At 34.7% G+C, this 22,403-nt stretch overlaps 2 protein-coding genes across 2 annotated transcripts; one reads left to right on the plus strand and one right to left on the minus strand.

Moving 5' to 3' along the window:
- Positions 1-2,455: 2,455 nt before the first annotated feature.
- On the plus strand, positions 2,456-3,779 carry LOC141638358 (protein LURP-one-related 11-like). The gene is made up of 2 exons (XM_074447754.1): positions 2,456-2,815; positions 3,090-3,779. Exons 1-2 carry the CDS (start codon positions 2,579-2,581, stop codon positions 3,459-3,461), a joined length of 609 nt encoding a protein of 202 aa, XP_074303855.1. The 5' UTR covers positions 2,456-2,578; the 3' UTR covers positions 3,462-3,779.
- A 7,754-nt stretch (positions 3,780-11,533) lies between these two features.
- On the minus strand, positions 11,534-18,548 carry LOC141638347 (uncharacterized). Its single transcript, XM_074447747.1, has 9 exons — positions 18,158-18,548; positions 17,652-17,852; positions 16,799-16,921; positions 16,518-16,555; positions 16,294-16,399; positions 13,121-15,619; positions 12,809-12,964; positions 12,223-12,287; positions 11,534-12,138 (listed from the first exon to the last, which is right to left on the minus strand). The coding sequence occupies exons 1-9, from the start codon at positions 18,227-18,229 to the stop codon at positions 11,886-11,888; spliced, it is 3,513 nt and encodes a 1,170-aa protein (XP_074303848.1). The 5' UTR covers positions 18,230-18,548; the 3' UTR covers positions 11,534-11,885.
- Between the last annotated feature and the right edge of the window lie 3,855 nt (positions 18,549-22,403).

Here is a 22,403-nt window from a genome sequence, read left to right on the forward strand (position 1 = left end):
GATATATGATGAAACTAATAAGGGATATTCCACATCAGTGGCGTTTCCAATGAGGGTTCATTAAACCCCCATTGACAATATATAGAGAATATATGTCAAATAGTTATTACTAGTTAAGTAATTATAGTTTGGTCTGTTGGTAAAGATCAGGTATTTTCTTCAAAAAATCTGGGGTTTAATTCCCATAGTAAGCAGTTCTCTCTTTTAGCAGTGGGTAGACGACTTGATTTTATATCCGTCCAAGTGGGTAGATAAGAATAAGATAAAATGCCTAGAGAATAGCATTTTGCTTTTAACTTCAATGAGAATTTGTGGACGGAGATAATCCTAAAGACTGTATTTTGTTAGGGCGTAACCCTATCCATGTTTTCAGGGTAATACAAATATTGCAATTTTATGTAGCAAATTTTTGTGACCACTCTATATACCAGCTACTATAAACCTTTAGGAATTAATAACCACTATGATATGCAACATTTATTTATCGTTTTCCTTTTGTCTTTAGCTATTCAAGAACGATGGCATTAACCCAATCAAAATGCATTTTTAGTGCATGTACATGTGCGTTGTGCCATTCTTTTCTGTATACATTTTGACTGTTCATCATTGGTACATACTATATTTGATATTTCTATTCTACTCTTGCGCGTTTTGTTTTTCCTTAAAGAAATGCAAGAGGGTAAAGTTCGGTATAATGAAGCCAAGAAAGTTTCAAACATGGAAATGTATTTAGAATTTATTTTTCTTAAATGGGTCCGAAATAGTACAAGCTATTTAAGAAATTGTGATGATTTCAAACTATTTACATATAATGGATCCACATTATCATCATTTGAATTTTTTTTTTTTCTTTTGCTAATAAACCGGTGGGATGAGTTGATGTCTGACACAAGAACTTCCTAAGTTTTCGCATATGGAGTAACATTTTTAGACAGACCCTTTTGATATTGTCTACTCCGTATTTTGTAAGGTTCATACAAGGCCCTTAATTTTGCTTTATGCGTTTATCAATTTTCGTTGTCCCAAGCAACGATTAGTATGAATCACACAAAATAGAACAAACCAAAGGGGTCTACTTGAAAATTAAATGTCGTATGAAAATTTGGGAAGTTGTGTCAGATAAGGACTACCTTCAGATTTATTAAAAAACAAACCACCAGATGATGACATGACTCATTATGTCTAACTAATTTTAAACCCATCTCATTTTCTTAAATTGTTTGAGTTTCTACTCCATATATACTCCGTATATATTTATTAGACTTGAATGCTCCATTTTAATTAACTACTGAGTAAAACCTAAAATCAAACAGTTCATATGTATAAACCATGGTAGATATGTATAAACCATGGTATAAACCATTAGTGCGTGGCCACATTTAGACCTATGGAGTCTTGAGATGCCATTTTTTTTAAATTTTTTGACATGATTTTTCCATTGTTAAATAGGCAACATACAGTTGGCTAGGAGTCTAGAACGAAGGGAGTATAATTTAAGACCCCATTGCTTAGAGGATGAGTTCACATTATAGAAAGCTTGAACCTTCATTGTTTAATATTTAGTAACCAATAAATTAATATTCACCCTAATTAAACTGAGTTTACAACTAAATTATATATTACTCCTATCGGATCACACTAAAAACACATTTACCACTAGTATAAACCATGGTAGATATTGCAAGTTATTTGAAATATTATTTAGGTAAAATATAAACAGACTATACATATATAAAACCATCTTACGCAAAAACCGTTCTCCAGAAACTTGACGGAGTTCACATACATATCTCATAAAGTTATATAATAATCAAATAATTAAGGATAGTGATAGGGCGCCACCGGGTGACGCCCAAATTGGGTGCCACCCTCTCACAAGCATTCTTTATTGAAGGGGCCCGCACTCACCCCATGTGAGAGGGTGGCGCCCAAATTGGGTGTCACCCGGTGGCGCCCTTTCATTTTCCAATAATTAATACATATAAATCATATGGAGTATATCTCCAATGATTCTATGTCAGCTATATACATACGTCCAAAAGATTCCAAATTAATTTCATTGATCGATAACTAACGTAGACTTATTAATGACTTATTATCACATATGCCTCTATTTTATTAAAAACTCACTTCATATTATACCTAATAAATTCATGACCACTTAGATCAACTGGTAAGGGGTTGTTCTAACTTAACCAAAAGTCTCGTATCCGAGCTCTGAGAACGCAGCAGTGTTAAAACTCATGAGGGAGAGCTTTACCGCTCTAGTGGTCCTACCCGGCTCGAATCCGGATTAAACCGGATGGTTTATACCAAAAAAATATTATACCTAATAAAATAAACGTTCATAAATTGCAAAAAATATAAAAAATATCGAGTGGGGTTATCGATATCTGGTGGCATAGTGATTGCTTTCCACAACACTACTCCTTTATATATGGAGACCATTCAAAGTGGTCATCATTTTAGAACCACCACATATACTTAGACTTCTTCCTCACTACTCCATTATTTCTTACAAATTCTTAAGAAATAATCATCATAAAAAATTATACATTAAATCATTAATAATAATATTATGGCACCAAAGATACACCCTCATTTGTTATCTGCTAATAATTCCGTTAGCTCATCAGAAGAACGAGAGAAATACACAATATGGTTGAAGTCCCTTGTGCTTAGTAGCAATGGTTGTACCATTTATGATTCTAATGGCAATCTTGCTTATCGTATCGATAATTACGACACCAAGTGTAGTAGCCAAGTTTTTCTTATGGATCTTAAGGGAAATGTCTTATGCACTTTGTTAAGAAAGGTAACGCGTCACCTGATAGTACTGAATTTTGTTATTCTTTATTGAAATGGTTTTGGCACATGTTAATAAGCTAAATAAAGAAATACGGTTGAGAATATCTCACTAATTATGGCAAATATGAGCTTGTACATTAATTTTTCATGATATATTCTCCGCATCAGCTGCTCTTAGGACACGCGTTAGAAAAACCTAATCGTTACTGAAATTACAAGAGAAGTTGCAATATGCCAATATTTACATGTATCTAATCTTAGTTGGATTGTGATATTTTCAGAAATTGAGATTAAATGAGCATTGGAATGGTTACATGTGCGATCAAGTAAAGAAAGTGAAGCCATGGTTTCAAGTAAAGAAAATAAGCAAAGTTTTGAGCAAGAAAAATAATGGATTTTCATGTCAAGTGGTTTTAGGAGGTGATAAATCACAAACAACATCTTGCTTTAAAATCCAAGGTTGTCCTCAAAAATCCGAGTTCAATATTATACGAGGCGACGGAGCTTTGGCTGCGGAGATTAAGAGAAAACAGTCGGTAGGAGGTGTAATGTTGGGAAATGATGTATTGAGCTTGGAGATGGTTTCTAACATGGATCGTTCATTCATTATCTCCCTTGTTGTGGTTCATGGGTTGATATCTCATAAAATATGATTTAATTAAAATACTCGGAAAATATGAGAAAAAAGACGAATCATTCTGTGAATGAAAATGAGATGACGTTATCTGATGATGTTTTTTTAGATAAAAGAGAAAAATAGAAAATGGAGGTATAGGTTTTTCTAACATTTTTTCAATTTGGCCTTAGTGTAAGGTCAATGTGCATTTGATGACATTAGGGAGCACTTTTTGTGCTCACATAGGTGATCATGATCAAGTTCTCTATATATATGTTGATCAAGTGGAGATGTAAAGACATGAAATTTTGTTGTAGGATTATAAATATAATGCTACAAGCATGTTAATTCTTTAGCTTATTATGACCTTTGAATGTTAATTCTTTAGCTTATTATGACCTTTGAATGAAGGTATTGTCATGTAAGATACTCCATATGGATGACACCATAACAAAATATATTAAGCTCATACCCTTGAGCAAGTAATTTTGTTGTATATCATTTAATTTCAAGCTTAATAAGCTAATTTGAATAACACAATTATCAACCTTGCATGTATTATTTGAACTTTTTACGCATTCTCGTTCTTTTGGATTTGATTTCAGAATACTACACGAGTTCAATTCTAGTTTGTTCAATTCTTTTTAAATAAGTAAAATTTATTAGTTGAATTCAAATAGTTTCAATCTAAAAAAATAGGACCATATTTCATACGTTGAATTTTTATTTTTTATTTTTTTGGTCATAAAATTATAAAGCTAATATAAATATTAATAACTTATAATTAGGAAGGGTAATTCTATTAAGTTGTAGTATTGAATTGTATTGTTGTTGTGCCCTTTTGGTATTATACAAATATCACATATTTCAATAATTTCTAACTTAAATTTTAAATTGGGCTTCCTTTTCTACATTCTTAGATCTCTATAATACAAGGTGTACTTTTTTAGGGAATAGATATATAGAGTCTTATAAATAAATGTATACTCGGTTTTTGTTATTAAAAGTCAAAACACCATAGACCATATAAGTCGAGTAACGAAAGAAAACTTTCATATAAAGTTGAACTAACTTAGTATTATGAAATTATCCTTTAATCATTTAAACTTCAATGAGAGTCTATCAAAAGTCCAACGCCTTTCCACAATATCATAATAACATCATAGACTAACATCCATCTACTAGTTTTACAATTTGGTTATCTACTCACTTTGACCACTTACAACTTTTACATTTATTTATACACAGAATTATCGAGATTCAATAATTCGTATGTAAACGGAAATGCATGTTAAAAAAAAAAAAACTAAGTTCACGAGGTAAAATACTAACTTATACTTTTGTTATAATTGAAACGGAAAGAATAATATATAATATGACCAATAAACTTTGCTCAATCATATAGATATATTACATCTAAGATTCTAAGGTGCATTGTGGACCTAAGGTGTCCTAATTATGGAGATATACCATGTGGATTGAAGGACCGAGTAAATGGACGGCGACCTCCTTTTTTGCCTCACCACCAAATTAATGCCACAAATCGAAAGTGATATTTCTAATTTTGTCAATGAGTATATGGATTTTGGCTCTATATTACTATTCATAGAAACTTATTTCTCTTCCCTATCAAAGAGTTTTATAATTATTCATACACCATTTCCGTGTAAACATGGACATTAGTTCACTCACTAAGTCACTATTTCTAGAGGTGGCAATCGGGTCAGTCGGGTCGGGTTTGGGTCGGGTCACGTCGGGTCGGGTCATATCGGGTTCGGGTCATATCGGGTCAGCATACCCTTTCGGGTCGAGTCGGGTTGGGTTCGGGTCGTTATCGGGTCGGGTCATTTCGGGTCAAATGATGTGCCGGGTCGGGTCGGGTTTGGGTCGGGTCATTATCGGGTCCGGTAAGTTAATCGCATTACTATAATTTTTTACCATTAAATTTAGTTTTTAACCTATTATTTGGTTTAATTAATTCATTACTAAGTCAAACATATCAATCTAAACACAAAATTACTTTCATTTTGATCAAAATTAAGCTTAATAATTATCGGGTAATCAATTTAATCGGGTCAGTATCGGGTCGGGTCAATATCGGGTCGGGTCTGGGTCGGGTTCGGGTCACTGATAATCGGGTCGTGTCGGGTTACGAGTCATCATCGGGTCGGTTTCGGGTCACAGTATTTTCGGGTTCGGGTCGGGTCGGGTTTGCTCGGGTTCGGGTCGGGTCACTCGGGTCGGGTCAGACTTGCCAGCTCTAACTATTTCCTTCTCCCTAATGTTGAATTTATTGCACACGCTAAGGACTTATTTGGTTGATACGAGATTTAAAACTCTATAATACTTCGTAATTCTTAGGTTTTAGTTTCCCAACTAAACTCATGGCGGAAATTGTATTCCAGTCATCTCCCTTCAATTCGTGCGATAATTTGTTTATGTAATACCAGAGTTTTATATGTGAATATTTGTTATGATTTAAGAAGCTTATATATGAGCTTTAAAATGAATAAGTACATTCTTTTCCGATTACCCATAAGAACCCCGTATTTAAGTCTTCTGCTAGAGAAATGTCTAAGGATTGGTGACATCGTGTAATTTTGGGGATGCTCATGAATTAAACCACAAAACGATGAAAAAGATTCATGATCCGTGATGCCAGTACACAACCAGACAAGTATGACCAAGATAACTTAAGCCTTGAGAGCTACTTTGATGTCTACTTTGATCATCTATTACTCGGGAATTAAATTTTTTTTGAAAAAATTAATGTCTATGAATTATATTTCTCTTTATTTTTGCAATAATTGCAATTGCGAAAAGTTTGCATTTAATGACTTAAGCCTTGAGAGCTACATTCACCTTGATCATTACATCATTTATCACAACCAAATTAATTCATATTTCAAAACATAGTATAACTACTAAAGTAGCTATTAGTTAGTAGATAAAATTGGATAAAATAATGAATTGTCCAAAACTTGACATCACCAAATTTTTGTCCTAGGATCCGACAGTACTTAAAAGAGCTATATTTTTACCGAATTTTGATAAGGGGCAAGATGAATGAAGGATTAAAGGTACATATATAGATAGTGCCACTTTTATGTAACTATGACCCTAATAAAGTTCATATAAACTATACTCCAAGGGTCTTTTTGACGTGCCAAAAGCTAAGCTTGTCTACGTAATTTTTAGTTTTCTAGTGAACAAGTTGACTATTTACCTTCTATTTTTAATATAGTTTCATTTTAGAACTTGCTAGTTATGAACATCATCATGCATTTAATTTTGTAAATTTTTATTTCAGACTGTCTTAATTTAAGACGAAAAAAATTATCACCATTATAAAATAAAATGACAATGATCAATTAGTAATATAAATGAAGTTATAACTAAAATTATTACTTTTTATAATAAACTGGTAATAACTTTTTATCAGAAAAATGCCAACATTTTATTGGTCTAAACTTAATAAGGATACCACCCGTTTTGCTGATGTATTTCAGATGATAGTGATTTAATCAGGCCGTACTAAAGAATGTATCAAATTGTTCATTTTATAATAATTGGTATATATACAATCGGTTTTTCTAATGCGTGCCCTAAGGGCACACATTAATACTTACTTAGGCATAGGTTAAGCATTATCCATAATTAAGATTCTCATATTTACCTTAATTAGTTATCTTTTCTTTTTCTCTCTCCTTAATATTTTTTGCTCCCACCAATATCTCTCCCTCTCTCCTAAATATTCTCACGTATGATTTTCATAACTTATGAAATTTGACTTTTTTTTTTTTTTGAGTGTTGTTACTCAAATTCATTTTTTTTTAGGAAAAATTGTTACTCAAATTCATACCTAACTTTTTTTTGTAGTCAAGTACAATCATTTTCTCAATGAAAATTATAACAACTTAGAACATAAAAAGTAAAACAAACGTAATTATAAATTTCTAAAATATAAAAAATAAATTAAATGTACACCAAATACAATAAAACCTCTAAATTTATTCTACTTCTTTATACAAAAAAATTGGGATTCAAGCCTTCTCGTACTTGGGCATCTTTTTTTCCTCTTCTTAGCGGCAATTCCAAGTGACATTATTATGCTACTGAGTATACGACTCTTCAATCTTCATAGTATTGTACAATTAAAACACGAGTGCGAGCCTCACATACCGTACACTTGACCTAAAAACACACGTCATATACCAAATTAGCATTTTTAATCCAATAATGAATCATGGATGGCAATAGTCAGTTGATCCATCTACATGCTTATATTAATAAAATAACACCATTCAAAGCATACTTGGCGAATTATTACGGAACAAATGCACAATCAATTGATTTTTATTGGTGTTTAAGATACAACAATTTATATTGAAAACAAATACCTAAAGAAAAACCACATACCTTGCAGGAGGACTGTTCGTTGCATCGGAGTCGATTTAGATTTATCATCATTGATTTGGGTAGATGAAAAACTGATTTAAAAAATATGTATAAATTTAAGTTATGAATAAGTTATGTAGAAATTTAAGGGAAAGATATTGGTGGGAGGAAAAAGTATTTAGGAGAGAGGAAAATAAAATATAATTAAGGTAAATGAGAGAATCTTAATTATGGATAATGCTTAACATATGCCTAACTAAGTATTAATGTGTGCCCTTAGGGCACGCGTTAGAAAAACCGATATACAATATATCAAGTTGTATAGTTAACATATAGCTTTAGCCATCGTACACATCACGGATTACGCTATTTTTATAGTTTGATCTGATCTGATTTTCGGAAATATGATACGCGTATATGATTTCGATTTTTCTTCGATTTAATTGGTGCTTTATCGGATCCTTCTATATAATAGTATAATCTAAAAGTGACATTACACTTACACTATGATAAACAAATAATAAAGCAGAAAAAGATGCAAAGTGAATAATCTGACTAGATGCATCACATTAAATTATGATGATGTGTATGATCAGTGTATGGGTTAATCCATGCATAGAAGAGAACATTAGGTAAGCTAATTGAATAGAATATTCTAACAACGGTTTTTCTAAGGAGTATCCTAAAATTATACATTAAAAATTTAAATAAAGAAAGAATCAAACAAATATAACATGAAAAATGCAAGTTTAACCCATTTTTTCCTAGTGAAATATATTAATACCCTAAATCTTTCTTTTTTTACGCTCTTGATATGTACCCTTAGGGCACACATTAGTAAAACCGTTCTAACAAAATTGTATGCATGTGTAATAAAAAGACAAAATGCATACATATTCTCAATGTAGCTCCTCTATTTGACCAACTTATTGACTGTATTTTACTTCCAATCAAGCTAGTTTGTTAATAGTAGAATAATGTGAAACACATGGGTACTATTTCAGACAGTTCCATGCATTTTTTTCCCTGTTTTAAGGGGAGTAGGGGACAATGTAATTAGTCCACATTACGGCCAAACAATCAAATTTGTAGAAGAAGTTGAGGGCTAGTAACATATTAGCATAAAAAAAATTTACAAATGATGGAATACATAACAAAATGTAGAGTTGTGATATTATGACCTAAAAACGAAAAAGAAAAACAACTCAACTAATCTAATTAAATATATTTTATTTCTGTTATTAAGTTTTCTTTAGACTTGAACCTGGTAGGACTACAAAATTACCCAAATCGTTATTAACAACCACATCATCATTATTTGGGAAATCAATGTCTGAACGTGGGAGATACACGTCCGAGCCTAGGTATGGAAGTGTATCTTCCACATTGCATACCTCTTCATTGTCATCCATTTAATTTTTTGACATCGTTGAAAGTAATAATCAAAATTGTCCTAATGAAATCAGTGATTTTTTCTGTCATTAATTTTGATGTAAAAGTATCGACGAGCTCTAACAGATCCCTTCATAGGTCGGCCATTCATTCAAGTCTCATTTATGATCAAATTCATATTGGATTTTGTTAAATAAATCAATTTAGATTTTCGATTGTTTTTCTTGGTCGATTTAATTGTTTTGCATTATTAGACTCTTAAACACTTGATTGACTACAAACATACATACGGTTAGAAAATTAGCGTCAATCTCCCACCAGTGGTATCAGAGCCATTAGGCTAGGTATGGTGGCTGATTTAATGCGCAAGGATGTCAAATATGGGGTCTCAATTTATTTGTGGTATCGAAATTTAACAGGAAACTTCTCCCTTTGGCAAAGAAGGATGAACAATCTTCTAGCACACATCTTGGCTTGGCTAGAGCTTTGAAAGGAGATAATGACAAGGCGGAGAAGATGAGCGATAACGACTGTGAAGATGTTTTCACCAAGTGTGCAAGTACTATAACGTTATGCATCTCGAATTTAGTCATCAATTGTGTTCTTGATGATGACGACTCTCTATCATCGATATGGGAGAATTAAGGTTGGAGAAGCTCTACATAGCGAAGAGTTTGACCACCAAGTTACTATTCAAGCGACGATTGTACCGTTTGAGGATGGATGATGAGGATAAAAATTTAATTGGACATTCAATGGACTGTTAGACGAGTAAAAGAAGATCGAAGTAAATTTTGAGGAGGAAGATAAGGCGTTATTACTCCTCAATTCTCCCTCGGACACATATGCGGCTTATGTGGATACTATTCTATGCGGTAAAGGCACCATCACTATGGAGCAAGCATAGACGTCTTTATTATCCTTTGATGCGAGGAAAAAGGACAAGGCTGGGGTACGGAGCGACAATATGGTTACAATTGCAGCTGTTCGAGATAGCAAAGGTCGAACGTTAGGGAGGATGAATTGAACCATTTGAACAATGACATGTCTCGATCCAGGAAACGCTTCTAGTAATGATACCAAGGCCTTGTTCTTTTTGGCTGAAAGGAGCTGAACTAAATTGAATGAAGCTGAATTGAACTAAACTGAATGAAGCTGAGCTGAATTGAATAGAGTTGGAGTAAGAGTTAATTTGTGAATAGATGGGCTGAACTGAACTGGACCGAACTGAAATGAGCTGAAATTAAGTTAGAAAGAACATGGCCAAAGTATTTCAAGTGTGGTGATCTTAGGCATATTAAACACTTCTTTCCTAAGAAATGCGGGAACGAAGAAAACAAGGGCGACACCTACTTGAAGGAAGTAGTGGTTGTTTCCTTACCGATGATAGTGCCTTATTTGTGGTTACGGAGATGAACGATGAGTCTTCCAAGCTAAGGAAGAATGAATATTATATTTTGGTTGCTGTGTCAACTGTCAACCATGTTTGCACCCGGAAGGATAGTTTTTAAGAGCTCAAAGAAGGTGTGGCTAGGAAATTGAGTTTGGTTGATAACTTAATGGTTGAATTCATATGGGTGTTAGAGTAGTGAAAACCAAAATGTCAAATGAGGTGGGTGCACACTTTGGACAAGGTTGCTGATCTTCCAAAGTTGCGTCAGAATTTATCTCACCTAGTTAGTTGAGCTACGAAGGTTATGGATATAAAACTTATGGGTGAGTTATGAAGGTGACTAAGGGTTCTATGGTCCTCGTGAAGGGAGGATATGTCGTGGCTTATACCGTCTGGATGGATGTGCAGTAACGACCTCACAAGATAACTAGAAACGGAAAAAACGTGCACATGTTTTGTTCGCGGGGGGAGGCGGCGAAGGTAAATTGTTTTCAGGTTGTAGACGAACGCAAAGGTAAAATTCTTGCTAATGGTAAGGTGGAGAGGTGAAAGTCCCTTTTTGGAGTCAAGTAATACTATGGATCGGGTTTAGACTGTACACGGTGCATTGGCGTGATAGTGAGTTAAAGTGAGAATCAGATACTAACTCGGATGTGCTGCTGCTGATTTAAAAAGGTCAGTGGTTGACTCCTCAGTTATGTTCTCTTATGTTGGAGTGGGAGATTGACGTTAATCACCCAACACATACCACTTAGAACGTGGTATGATTGACTAATTTCGAAGTCGATCCTTCGTTGTATGCAGCACATATATACGTCGTAGCATAGTGCAGTTTTACCACATTTATCTTTTCAGCATGACAATGTTTCACAACCCCACACTCAGAGCCATAAAACAATGCAGGTCTAATTGTATGTTTTTGCAAACCGAGTAACATTGATTACAGACGGAAGAGTTTTATACATCTAGCCCATTCATAAACAAATAAATGAACAGTACTTTTATATATATTAATACAAAAACAATATCAAGTCCAGCTTGTCACCCTCCTTGGGCTAAAGTTCTAAAATTCAACACATACCGTTAATAACCCTGCCTATTCTGTAGTCCAGTATAATACTAACTGCAGTAAATCACATTCATTTTACCCCAAATAACAAAGGAAAACAAATTTAAAAAAAAAAAAAAAAAAAGAATGAGGAAATTTATACATGAAGTTATTAGTGATAAGGTCACTTGAACTCTTACTGTGCAAGAAAACTGTAGATTGGCTTTAACTTATTCTCGGTTTTTTTTGTTCTTTAGGTTTCGCAGCTTCATGACTAATTGTTGTCTTTCTCCTTCTACTTCTGCGAATTTAAGACTTATTTCTGAATATCTTTCCTGCATTTCCTTTAGCTCCTCTTCCATGGAGTTGTTTCTTTCCTTTAGTATAACCATCTCCTTCAACAATATATCCAACTTCTGTTGCTCTCCAGAATCATTGTCTGACGACGGTGTTTGTTTGGTTTCAGATGGGATTTCGCCATTACTGCAAGGTTTGGTCGCCGGATGTCAGGGTTATCTGTAAACTTACGACGAAAAGAAAAGAAACACTGTATTGTGTAAAAGGTACCTATTCGACTCTGATGCGGATGGGTTAACATCACTCGTGACTTGTGTCCCAACAGACACTTTTTCCTGCATCATAAAGTAAAAAAAAATTTAAGCCACAGTTGATCATTTCTTGGGTATGTTTACACAGTTTTACTAGGTAGTAATATGCAATTGTTAAGAAGCTTTGTTAAGGCACCGAATAATAGTACGCAACTTCAAACCCATCAGCATCAAAACTGTGAGACTGTTTGGTTGGTTCCCATACAACAAAAGGATTAAGTTCCCATGGTCATGATCAATACAACGACATTCTTTGTCTCAAGAGCACTCGTCATGGCGGGGTAAAGGGTAGTCAAAGAGACTGACTGTGAATGATAATTGATGAAATTTGTGTTGAGAAGTGCCTAGACCTAATGCTCATAGTATAAGAAGTGTAAAATAGCACTAGTTCACCATGTAGCAAACGCAAAGAATTGAGACCTTAAACTTATTCATAATGGGATCCAGATCAATATCAAAGAAAAATACGTCATCTCATTGCATTACGAGTATAAACTAAACGAATAGCCATGTTCCTGAATGACAGAACTAACAAACCCACATACCTCGTTAACTTCATTGTCATGGCTTACGACTCGACTAACTTCGAGTCCCCCTAATCTGGTTTCAAGTTCCTCGATTTTGCTCTGAAGAATTCTTTCCTTAGCCAAGAAAGCAGTAGCAGAGGTTTCAAATGCAGTCTCTTTCGACTTAATTTGTCCCTGACAAACAGAAAACATTTTCAGACTTTCTGGCTATTCAAGAGGTCAGTACTCAAAGCAAAGCATTTGATATATCATAGAGACCAAATGTCAATATCAACTCTCAAGTATATAAAACCCATAGTTGGGTCAAATGAAACAGTAAATAGTAATTACCTCAAGCAATTTTACTCTCTCCTTCAAAGTCACGACTTCCTTGGAACCAACTTCCTTATTAGGCCGCACTGCTGCCTCGGATTTTGCGTTTTTAGCAATCGCCTTTGACGTTTCTTGGACAACACCTCCATTGTTTTCTTTCAACTTCTTCTCAATACTCGAAACAATTTCATCCCTCTTCTTCAGATCTGCTTGAAGTTGGAACACCTGCTTCCTTAGTCTCTCCTTTTCAGACTCATCCTCGTACAGAGAGTGCTTCAAGTTCTCACACTGCCCTCTTAATTCATCTACTTCAAATTGAAGATTTCTAACTTCCTCCGTTGACTTTCCTTCCACCTCCTTTATATTAGCTCTTTCCATCTCCTCTCTTTGAAGAAGCTCATCTTTTTCTACAACCTGTGTTTTCATTTGTTCCAGCTCAGATCTCAGCAATTTTATTTCGGTTCTAAGTTCCAATTCCCGAGCAGAAGAGTCCTTCTGAACTTCATCAGCTAGTTCTTTTTCAGTTTCCACTAATTTTGATTTCTCTTCAATTTGCCCACATAGATCAAGCAACTTCCTTTCATAATCATACTTAGCTGATTGAACCTCATCATTTGCCTTCTTTAGCAAATCCTGAAGATGACGATTATGCATTCTTAATTCACTAGCTTCCGTCAATGCTTTACTCGCCAGCTTTTCATTCGCATCAAAAGATGACTGCATTTGTGTGGACAGTCTCTTGAACTCATCTTGAATTCTCGCAGCAGTATTCGCATTTTTCCACCTCACTAATCTAAGCGCTTCCTCTGCTCGGATAGCTCGTTGTTCCTCATCCACTTTAGCACGAGTGACAACCTCTAGATCAGCTTCAAAACTTTCCACCTGTTTCTCCATCTCTTCTTCGAGATTTTGAATATGTGCTTCAAGTTCCTTTATTTTACCCAAAGTACTAGAAGACTCTTCTGAATGCATTTTGAGTTCATTCTCCAGATTTTGTACATTAGCCTCGAGCTCGTTGATGGTAGCATGACACTGAGTAACAGCAGCTTCTGCTTGGACCGCTCTCTGCTCCTGATCCATTTTGGCATGAACTAAAGTTTCCATACTAGTTTCATATGCTTCATTTTGTTCCTCAAGCTCTTTAATGGTTGCTAAAGAGCTTGTCAACTCTTTTAGATTCTTCTCTCGTTCACTCTCCAATTCCTCTATCTTCGTTTCAAGTTCATTTATAATAGCATCACACTGAGTGAGAGCTTCTTCAGCTTGCAAAGCTCTCTTCTCCTGCACCGTCTTGGCATGAGTGACAGCGCCCATGTCAGCTGTAAAGGCTTCTGCTTGTTGCTGTAGCTCTTGTTTGAGGCTCACGTTACGAGCTTCAAGGTCCTTTATTGTACCCAAACAATGTGATAATTTTTCTGATTTCTCAGTGAGTTCATTCTCGAGCTTCTCTCTCAAACTTTCAAGCTCTTTCATTGCTGCGTAAGAGCTTGATCCTTCACATTGCATCTTGAGCTGGTCCTGGAGATGATTTTGGTCCAATCTCGAACAATATTCGTGGTTTTCTTGCTTTAAAATCTCGTAGTCTAAGGCAAGTTGCTCCATTTGCATCTCCAGCTCATCCTTATCTCTCCTGTACATCTCAATTTCACTACACAAATCCATTATCTTCTGTTCGAGTAAATAGGTTTCTTGGGCCCCACTATGCTGCCTAACAAGCTCTTCCAGAGCCTTTTGTTCTTCATCATCATCGCTCTGGCTTTTAAGCAAACTTTCCTCAATTTCCACGGCACTCTCCCCAGATGCCAATCTATTAGACCCATGGGAGATTCCCCGATTATTCTTTTCCAACATTTCCTCCAAATCCTGGACTGCAAAAAGCAGCTCGGCATTGGAATCCTGTGTCTTTTGAAGCTGTACCCGGAGATTGGCATTGATCTCCTTCTCATAGTTAAGCTCTTCTTTGATCTCTTCAAGGAAAGTCCACGGGTCCCCTTCAAATTGGAATTTGCTTTTGACTTTAAAGTCATCAGAACGTTTCCGATAGGCTTTGAGCTTTTCGCATTCATCCTTGAGCTCATTCTTCTCCTCTTTTAAGAAGGTGATTTCCCTCAACATATCCTGTCCTTTCTTGCTCTCCTTCACAATCTGCTTTCGAAGAGTTTGCAACTCTAACTCTGAGACTTCAGCCCTCCTGGACAAAGCAACGAGGTCAGCCTTCAGCCTGTCGACCGAATCATCCAAACCCATGTGAGATGTCTCACTGAGAAAGGCATCTCTGGGACTGTTCAAGGAGTAGACTGAGCTTGAATCATTAACAGGGACGATTGCGAGTTCCCATTGTGTTCTTTGCTGATCTTGATTCTTACTGCTATTATTATTTAGTACTCCAACTTCTCGCGGAGAAAGTCCAGAACTACTATCAGTGCTCGAAAGCGTAACGTCAGAACCACTTGAGCCTCTACGTGTACCATGTAAGGTTGTTGGCTGGAGTGAAGACGCTTTTCTCAAAGGTTCGACCTGCACAAGCAGCAATCATAAGATCATTTGCTTCGTTTGAATATCAAATACTACAACAACAACAACAACAACATCAGAGCCTTAATCCCAAAATGATTTGGGGTCGGCTGACATGAATCATCTTTTCGAACCGTCCATGGGTGCACGCACGCCTCAAAATGCGAATAAAAAAGGGAAGATGAAAAACAAAAAGGAAGAACGAAAATGTAATTGAAAGTCAATGTGAACTTAGGGGTTTTAAAATCGAATTCCGTCTTTCTTTTATAAAAACTTAAAATTTAAATCGAGAGAAAAGATTAAAACGATTTTTAAAAACCGAAATAGAGTGAAGGATCCGGAATGAACCAGATGAAATCTATAAGGAAGTGGTTGGTGAAAAAGTGTAATAAAGGAGAGAAAAATAAATAAATTAATTTCTTTAAATTAAATAAAAAAACACTAAATATGTCAAAAAACATCAAATACTAAAAATCCACATGTATCCTTTCCCTCCATTTTGCCCTCTCCGTCACCATACTCTCCTCAAGCCCCAGAACTCTCATATCGTGCTATATCAAATACTAATCAATTAAAATTCCAGAAACAAATTTATCACAATATGATTCATATTTACTGATGAACTTGATAATGCCAGTGAATATTTACATAGAGAATAGGAATTTCCAAAATCTTACTTGAACGGAAGTCTGGACGCCATCTTCAACATCACCATTGCTAAAATACCGTCTCAAAGTACGATCATCTTGTTTTAGTTTTAGATCTTCAATATCTTCAAGTTCTCTGAAAATCATATAAAGCATGACAGTTAACATCACAACCACCAAAAAAGAAGAAAATTGGCGAAATGTCGCATACAAAGGCAGGTACAGTAAAGACAAAAATAGATATTGACCCTCACCTTTGGTTAACATTTTCCTGCATCCTTTGAATTAAAACCTACGCACATTAAGCAATCACATTGATTAAGAAAGCTTAAAATTCAGTAATACATCCTTTCTTAATGCAGTAAAATACCCACATCACCGTTCATTTTCAAAGTAAACAATCCAAGACAGAGATTTGTAAACGGTAATTTGGTAAAGATTGGCCTAAAGACCCAAAAGCAATCTCTTTAGAATATTTGCACAACTATTAAAAAAAACTATATATCAAAGAGAGAGATTTAACAGCAGTACTAACATGCAATTTAGTGTCCGAAACCGAATTCTTGAAAGGAAAAGAAAGAGAACAAGCCTTCGTCGCTCCTATATACTCTGATATATTCACACAAAACTCTCCCACTAGACTTCCCTTACCTGATCCCTGCATTAGATAATCCACATTACATCAACGCAATTAACTTCAATCAACAAAATCTAATTTACTTGAAAAAATCGACAAAAATCTACTGTTGTAACAGAAGCAAGAAAGAACAAATAAAGAACAATAAAGACAAAACGCACAGATTTACGTGGTTCACTAACGGTGTGTTAGCTACGTCCACATGGCAGAATAGTCGTTCGAAGCGGCGACTAACAGAATCAAAACACAAATCCAACATCTACTATACACAAAAACATAAAATTAATGTTTTTAGACCACTAGGTCTCAAGTGTGAGACCGTCTCATACAAAATGACAAGACCCACCCAAATCATAGACACCATGTGTTAGGTGCACCTGAGAACACATGCTCTTGCAATATGTGACACAAATCTAAAGATGATCACACTTTTTCATTAACTTCAAAATTCATCTAAGCCGTCTCACGAATTATCATCACGTACTCAAACCAAATGCTCCTCAAATGCACATTAGCGGAACAAGCGAGGTTAGCAGAGACAACAGCTCCTAATAACGAAACTTTTAGTTCAAATTCTCGATATTTTCCTAATTCTCATCATGACACTATTAATTCGCCTTGTTAACTAAATTGAAACCTATGATTTAGCCACCATAACTTCAAATACTAACTCCGCCACTGTCAGTGCATCCAATTAAAATGCGCTTGAAAACAGAAAGTAAAAAGGTAAAAATTGAAAGAGTGGACATACAGTGGAGATGAGGAAATAGTAGATTCTATCAAGAATCTTGCCGGATTTAGGATCTAGTATGAATTTGACAGTCTCATATACAGGATTCTCCCAAACACAATTATTCTCTTTAATCACACATTTCTCTAATTTCGCCGTCGGTTTTCCATTCTCCGCCGGCACCACTGATATCACTAATCCACTTTCGCCATACTCCGCCACCTTCACATTATCAATTAATCACACATTAATCACCGTCATTATCATCAATTCAACACTAATTAACAATTAAAAATAAAATCAAATTACACATGATTGTACATTGCTAATAAAATGAAATATTTACATTTGATTAAAATACTCCTCGGAACCGAATAAAAACTTAATCATTAATTTAAAAAGTGGCAGTAGTAGTTGAATATGAGGTCACATGATTGTACATTGCTAAAAAAATCAAAAAAATATTTAAAAAAAGGCGAAAATGACATTGCCGACAAAAATTAACACAAATTAATGAGGAAATTAACCTGAGTGATGTGAAACTGGAGTTTGAAGATCGCGGTGATTTTACTCCTCTCGTGATTTCTCCACTTAAACATATTTAATTAATTCACTTAATTAAGGTAATTATGCCGTCGACGGAGCGGCGGCGAACATCGCCGGGAATCGGTGGCGAGTTGACTCGGTGAGAGAAGCGAGAGGTAGATCTGGACTCAGTGAGCGAGTTGAGTTGGAGCAGGTGAGTATGTAACAGTAGAAGTAAGCTAGATAGCAAGCAAGGAACAGTGTGTGACAGTCTTTCACCTTGGAAGAGACGACAAGACTGAGAGACTGTCTATATATATATACGGAGTATAACTAAATTTATGTGGAGTTTTTTTTTTAGAGTATTCAAGGAGAAGCTTCTGATAATGCTGGAAATTTTTAGTTGTTTAGGTAGTAGGAGTATAATGTAGGTAGTGTATTTAGGGGTGTTCATTGGTCCCGGACCGGACCAAATTTTCTGGACCGAAGACCAAAGAAGGGTTAAGAGGTGGACCGAGGACCAGACCATATAATATTGGTCCGGTCCAGCTTGAACCATAAAAACGCGTGGATCAGACCAAATGGACCAAAGTGAACCAAATATTATTGTCATTGACATGTTTTAACATATAAAACAAGAACTCAAGAAGTTCGTAACGATCAAAATAAACAACATTATTTTCTTACTAGATTTAACTACATAATTATCCATATTTTAATACGTGTAAACAAAGTAGAAAATAAAATCAATAATATTACAATTTAAAAAATTATTTTCTTACATAACTTCGGTCCACGGTCCGGTCCGCGATCTATTCGGTTTTGTCCAGGACCGGACCGAAGACCAAAGTAGAGTAAATAGGTGGACCATGGACCGGACCAAACAAAATTCGGTCTGGTCTGGTCTGGACCGAATGGTCCGGTCCGGTCTGGTCTTTGGTCCGGACCACTGAGTGAACAACCCTAAGTGTATTACTCGTTGCGTCTCCGTCATCTGTTTACGTTTTGTTTTGGCACAACATCAAATAAATAGAAAATAGTTTCAAGATATACTTACTAGATAACTGAGAGTCTGACACCTGGATCATATGAAGTGTATGGTCAAATTACTTATAAAAAGCATTCCTAAATTATAAAGAGAAACTATTTTAAAATAAATAAATTAGAAAGGTAAATAAATGAGTGAGTTTTCCAAAAACAAAATAGTTAAATAAATGATCAAAATGGTGAGAGTAGTATTAGTACAAAAAATTAGTTAGGATTCCTATTTGCTAAATTAATTTGATTAGGTTAAATAGTAATATAGTACTCCGTATAATGTAGGTATTATAAATATGTTAGATTAATTTGTGGGTTGTAATAGTGTGGTGGTATTAAACAAGAATTTAATTAAATTAATTAATAAGGGTTTTAATTTGCTAAATTAATGTGATTAGGTGAGGAGTGAATAAAGATGATAAATAATGTTTTGGGAAATTGTATTTTGAATGACAAATTAGGATTGATATGTGGATTCGTCGGAATAAATAAGGTCGTATATAGAAAAACTCACTTTTGGGATGTGTTTAATTTATGTTCTACTTACTTAATTACTAGTATAGATCCCGCGCGAATGCGCGGTTTTTGTAGATAGGCATATTAGAGAAAATAATAATTATACTAATATTATTTAACTCAATTTGACATTTTATTATACAATTTACTATTAATGATGTTTTGTATTAAGAGGTATAAAGAAATGATTGAACACTTCTAATCCGTATAAGATTTTTGGTTTCTTGAAACAACTTTGTTTAAAAAAATATTATTATTATTATTATAGCATTATATGAATTAATATCCACCAAAAGTGTAATATAACTGTTGATTAATGTCTTTAATAATACAACCAGATAAGATATGTGTTATAATATGGAGTATGTATTTATGTATATATGTTAAATAAAAAAAAATTATCCGAAATTTAAACGTTTCACATAGTATTAAGCAAAGATAGATAATAAGTTAAAGTGTAAAGAAAAAAATAGGCTAAAATAGGTTAGAATTATAAATTTACTAAACTAAACAGTTAGGCCCAATTGTAGATATGACATAATTTAAGCCCAATTATAGAGTAGTTTTCATTTAGGCGGGAAAATATTGAAGGTTTCTTATTCTTTAGTTTAAGGGGATTGACACATGATGCGTTGGAGATATTTAAGGTTAATCAGTCTCAACTCTCAATTAAGATATTTGCATACATACAAGTATACTACATTACTACACAATTGTGATCGATTTTGTAAAATGAGGTTAAAAGAGTCATATAATAATTTTGGAGAGTGGATAGACTAAACACTGAAGCTCGGCTCAGTATCATCACAAAGGTAATCTTAATTAAGGCAGTTGAGGAGAGAGGGAGAGATAGTGCGTACTTAACGGCAACGGAACAATAGATAGACAAGTAGACTACGACGTGTGAAATCATGCTGTAAGTATTGTTTAGACCATCCCCAAGCAAAGGTCGCGCTAACTAGGTCGCGACCCGATTTTACTATTAATTACACCTTATTAACCTTGACTCATTTTCACCCTCCCAAGCAGAAGGTACCTAGGTCATCAACCCAATCATTATCCACTTTACAACATTCTCAATCAATTTTTTTATTATTTTTAAATTGTTCCACCAATCAAATTTGGACACATAGGAGGTCACAAAAGTGGTCAATTTGCTCAAGTATGGTTACAAATTGATCTTTGGTCACAAATTAACAACTTTGGTCACCAATTAAGTACCATAATTAACTCATTAACCATGACCAAACAAGGTCATGACCAAGCAATTGACCTTGCTTGGGGATGGTTTTATACTCCGTATATAGTAAACACAAAATCCAATCCAACTAGTAAGTGAATCACAAACAATCAACTACTTCATGTAGCTAGTTATGGGAAGAGTATTGGCCAATTTGGGTAGAGTACTACAGTATGAGATTGGTAATATCCTATGCTAATTGCTACTTTAATAACCCCTATCAATCTATCATACTTTTATGTATGATGCTTTACCCTTATCGACTTGACCTACCAACTGTTTCTGCCATTCAATTCACTCTCCACTCATCTCACATCTCTCTAGTCTCTACCACAAGGTAGTATGTAACTAACTAACTATGTACTAGTAGTCTAGTACTACATGTACTTGTATAATGGTGGAAATAAAGGGTGAAAAAACAGAAAATTCACGCGATATCTTTGTGGTTTGACATTTTGCAACTTCTAGAGGTCATAATTTGCGTTTATGAGCTTAGAAAGTAACGATTTTTTTTCAAATCGATCATATTTCCAAGCAGTATGATTTACTGTGGACTGGTGATTGATTCGGTAATAATAAACTTCCATTTTCTAAAAAAAAAAAAAAAATTAGAGGGGACACTAATTATTGTAAGGCATCATTTTTGCCACTTAGCTTTTGATATTTGCTTTACCGATAATTTAGTCTTGGATTGCATAGCAAAAGGCAAGTCATATATAGTTAAAGTGGTCAAAAACAATAAGACAAGTTATTTTAAGAACACAAAATAAGGATTGCACGATTTTGCATTAGCATTGATGCTTGATGCGATTCCATGTGATTGCAAATGCTTTGTACTTTATGTTTGGACGTCATAACTCATAAGCAACCATTTCAATTAACACAAATTCTCAGGGGATATTATCCGTCTAAAGTTATAGACGGATCAAATATCACACCACTTTCATAATAAGACAAACAACAAGTGAAATGTCAGTCATGTCACCACTTTGACTTATTATATAAGTGGTGACATAGTTAACCCGTCTTCACTTTAGACGGATATACCCGTCTAAAGTGAGACTAATTGTTCAATTAAATTAGCTAGTAATTACTCTGGTGTTATTGAGATTTTAGATCCACTTTTGCTTCATACTAGAAAAGGTAGTAGCGGTGTCATTGTAACCTATTCTATACAAGTTTTATGAGTCGGAGTTATCTCTGTTTAGTTATTAACTGTACCGTAGTAGCCGTGTCGTTGTAACCTATTCTATGCCATTGTATACTTTCATGATACTTAAAATGTTATTTATGTGGTACCTATCGATCTATAATTACTTATCTTGGGCTTCATCGATCTACAATTACTTATCTCGGACTTACCCTCTCTTTTGGTAAAAGTAAATTATTATGAGCTTTTGAGGAGCCAAATTAGGTAGCAAATCAATATCCAACAACACAAGGGAAGTCACAAT

The sequence above is a fragment of the Silene latifolia genome, unplaced genomic scaffold (assembly GCF_048544455.1).
Source record: "Silene latifolia isolate original U9 population unplaced genomic scaffold, ASM4854445v1 scaffold_20.1, whole genome shotgun sequence".
Lineage (NCBI taxonomy): Eukaryota > Viridiplantae > Streptophyta > Magnoliopsida > Caryophyllales > Caryophyllaceae > Silene > Silene latifolia.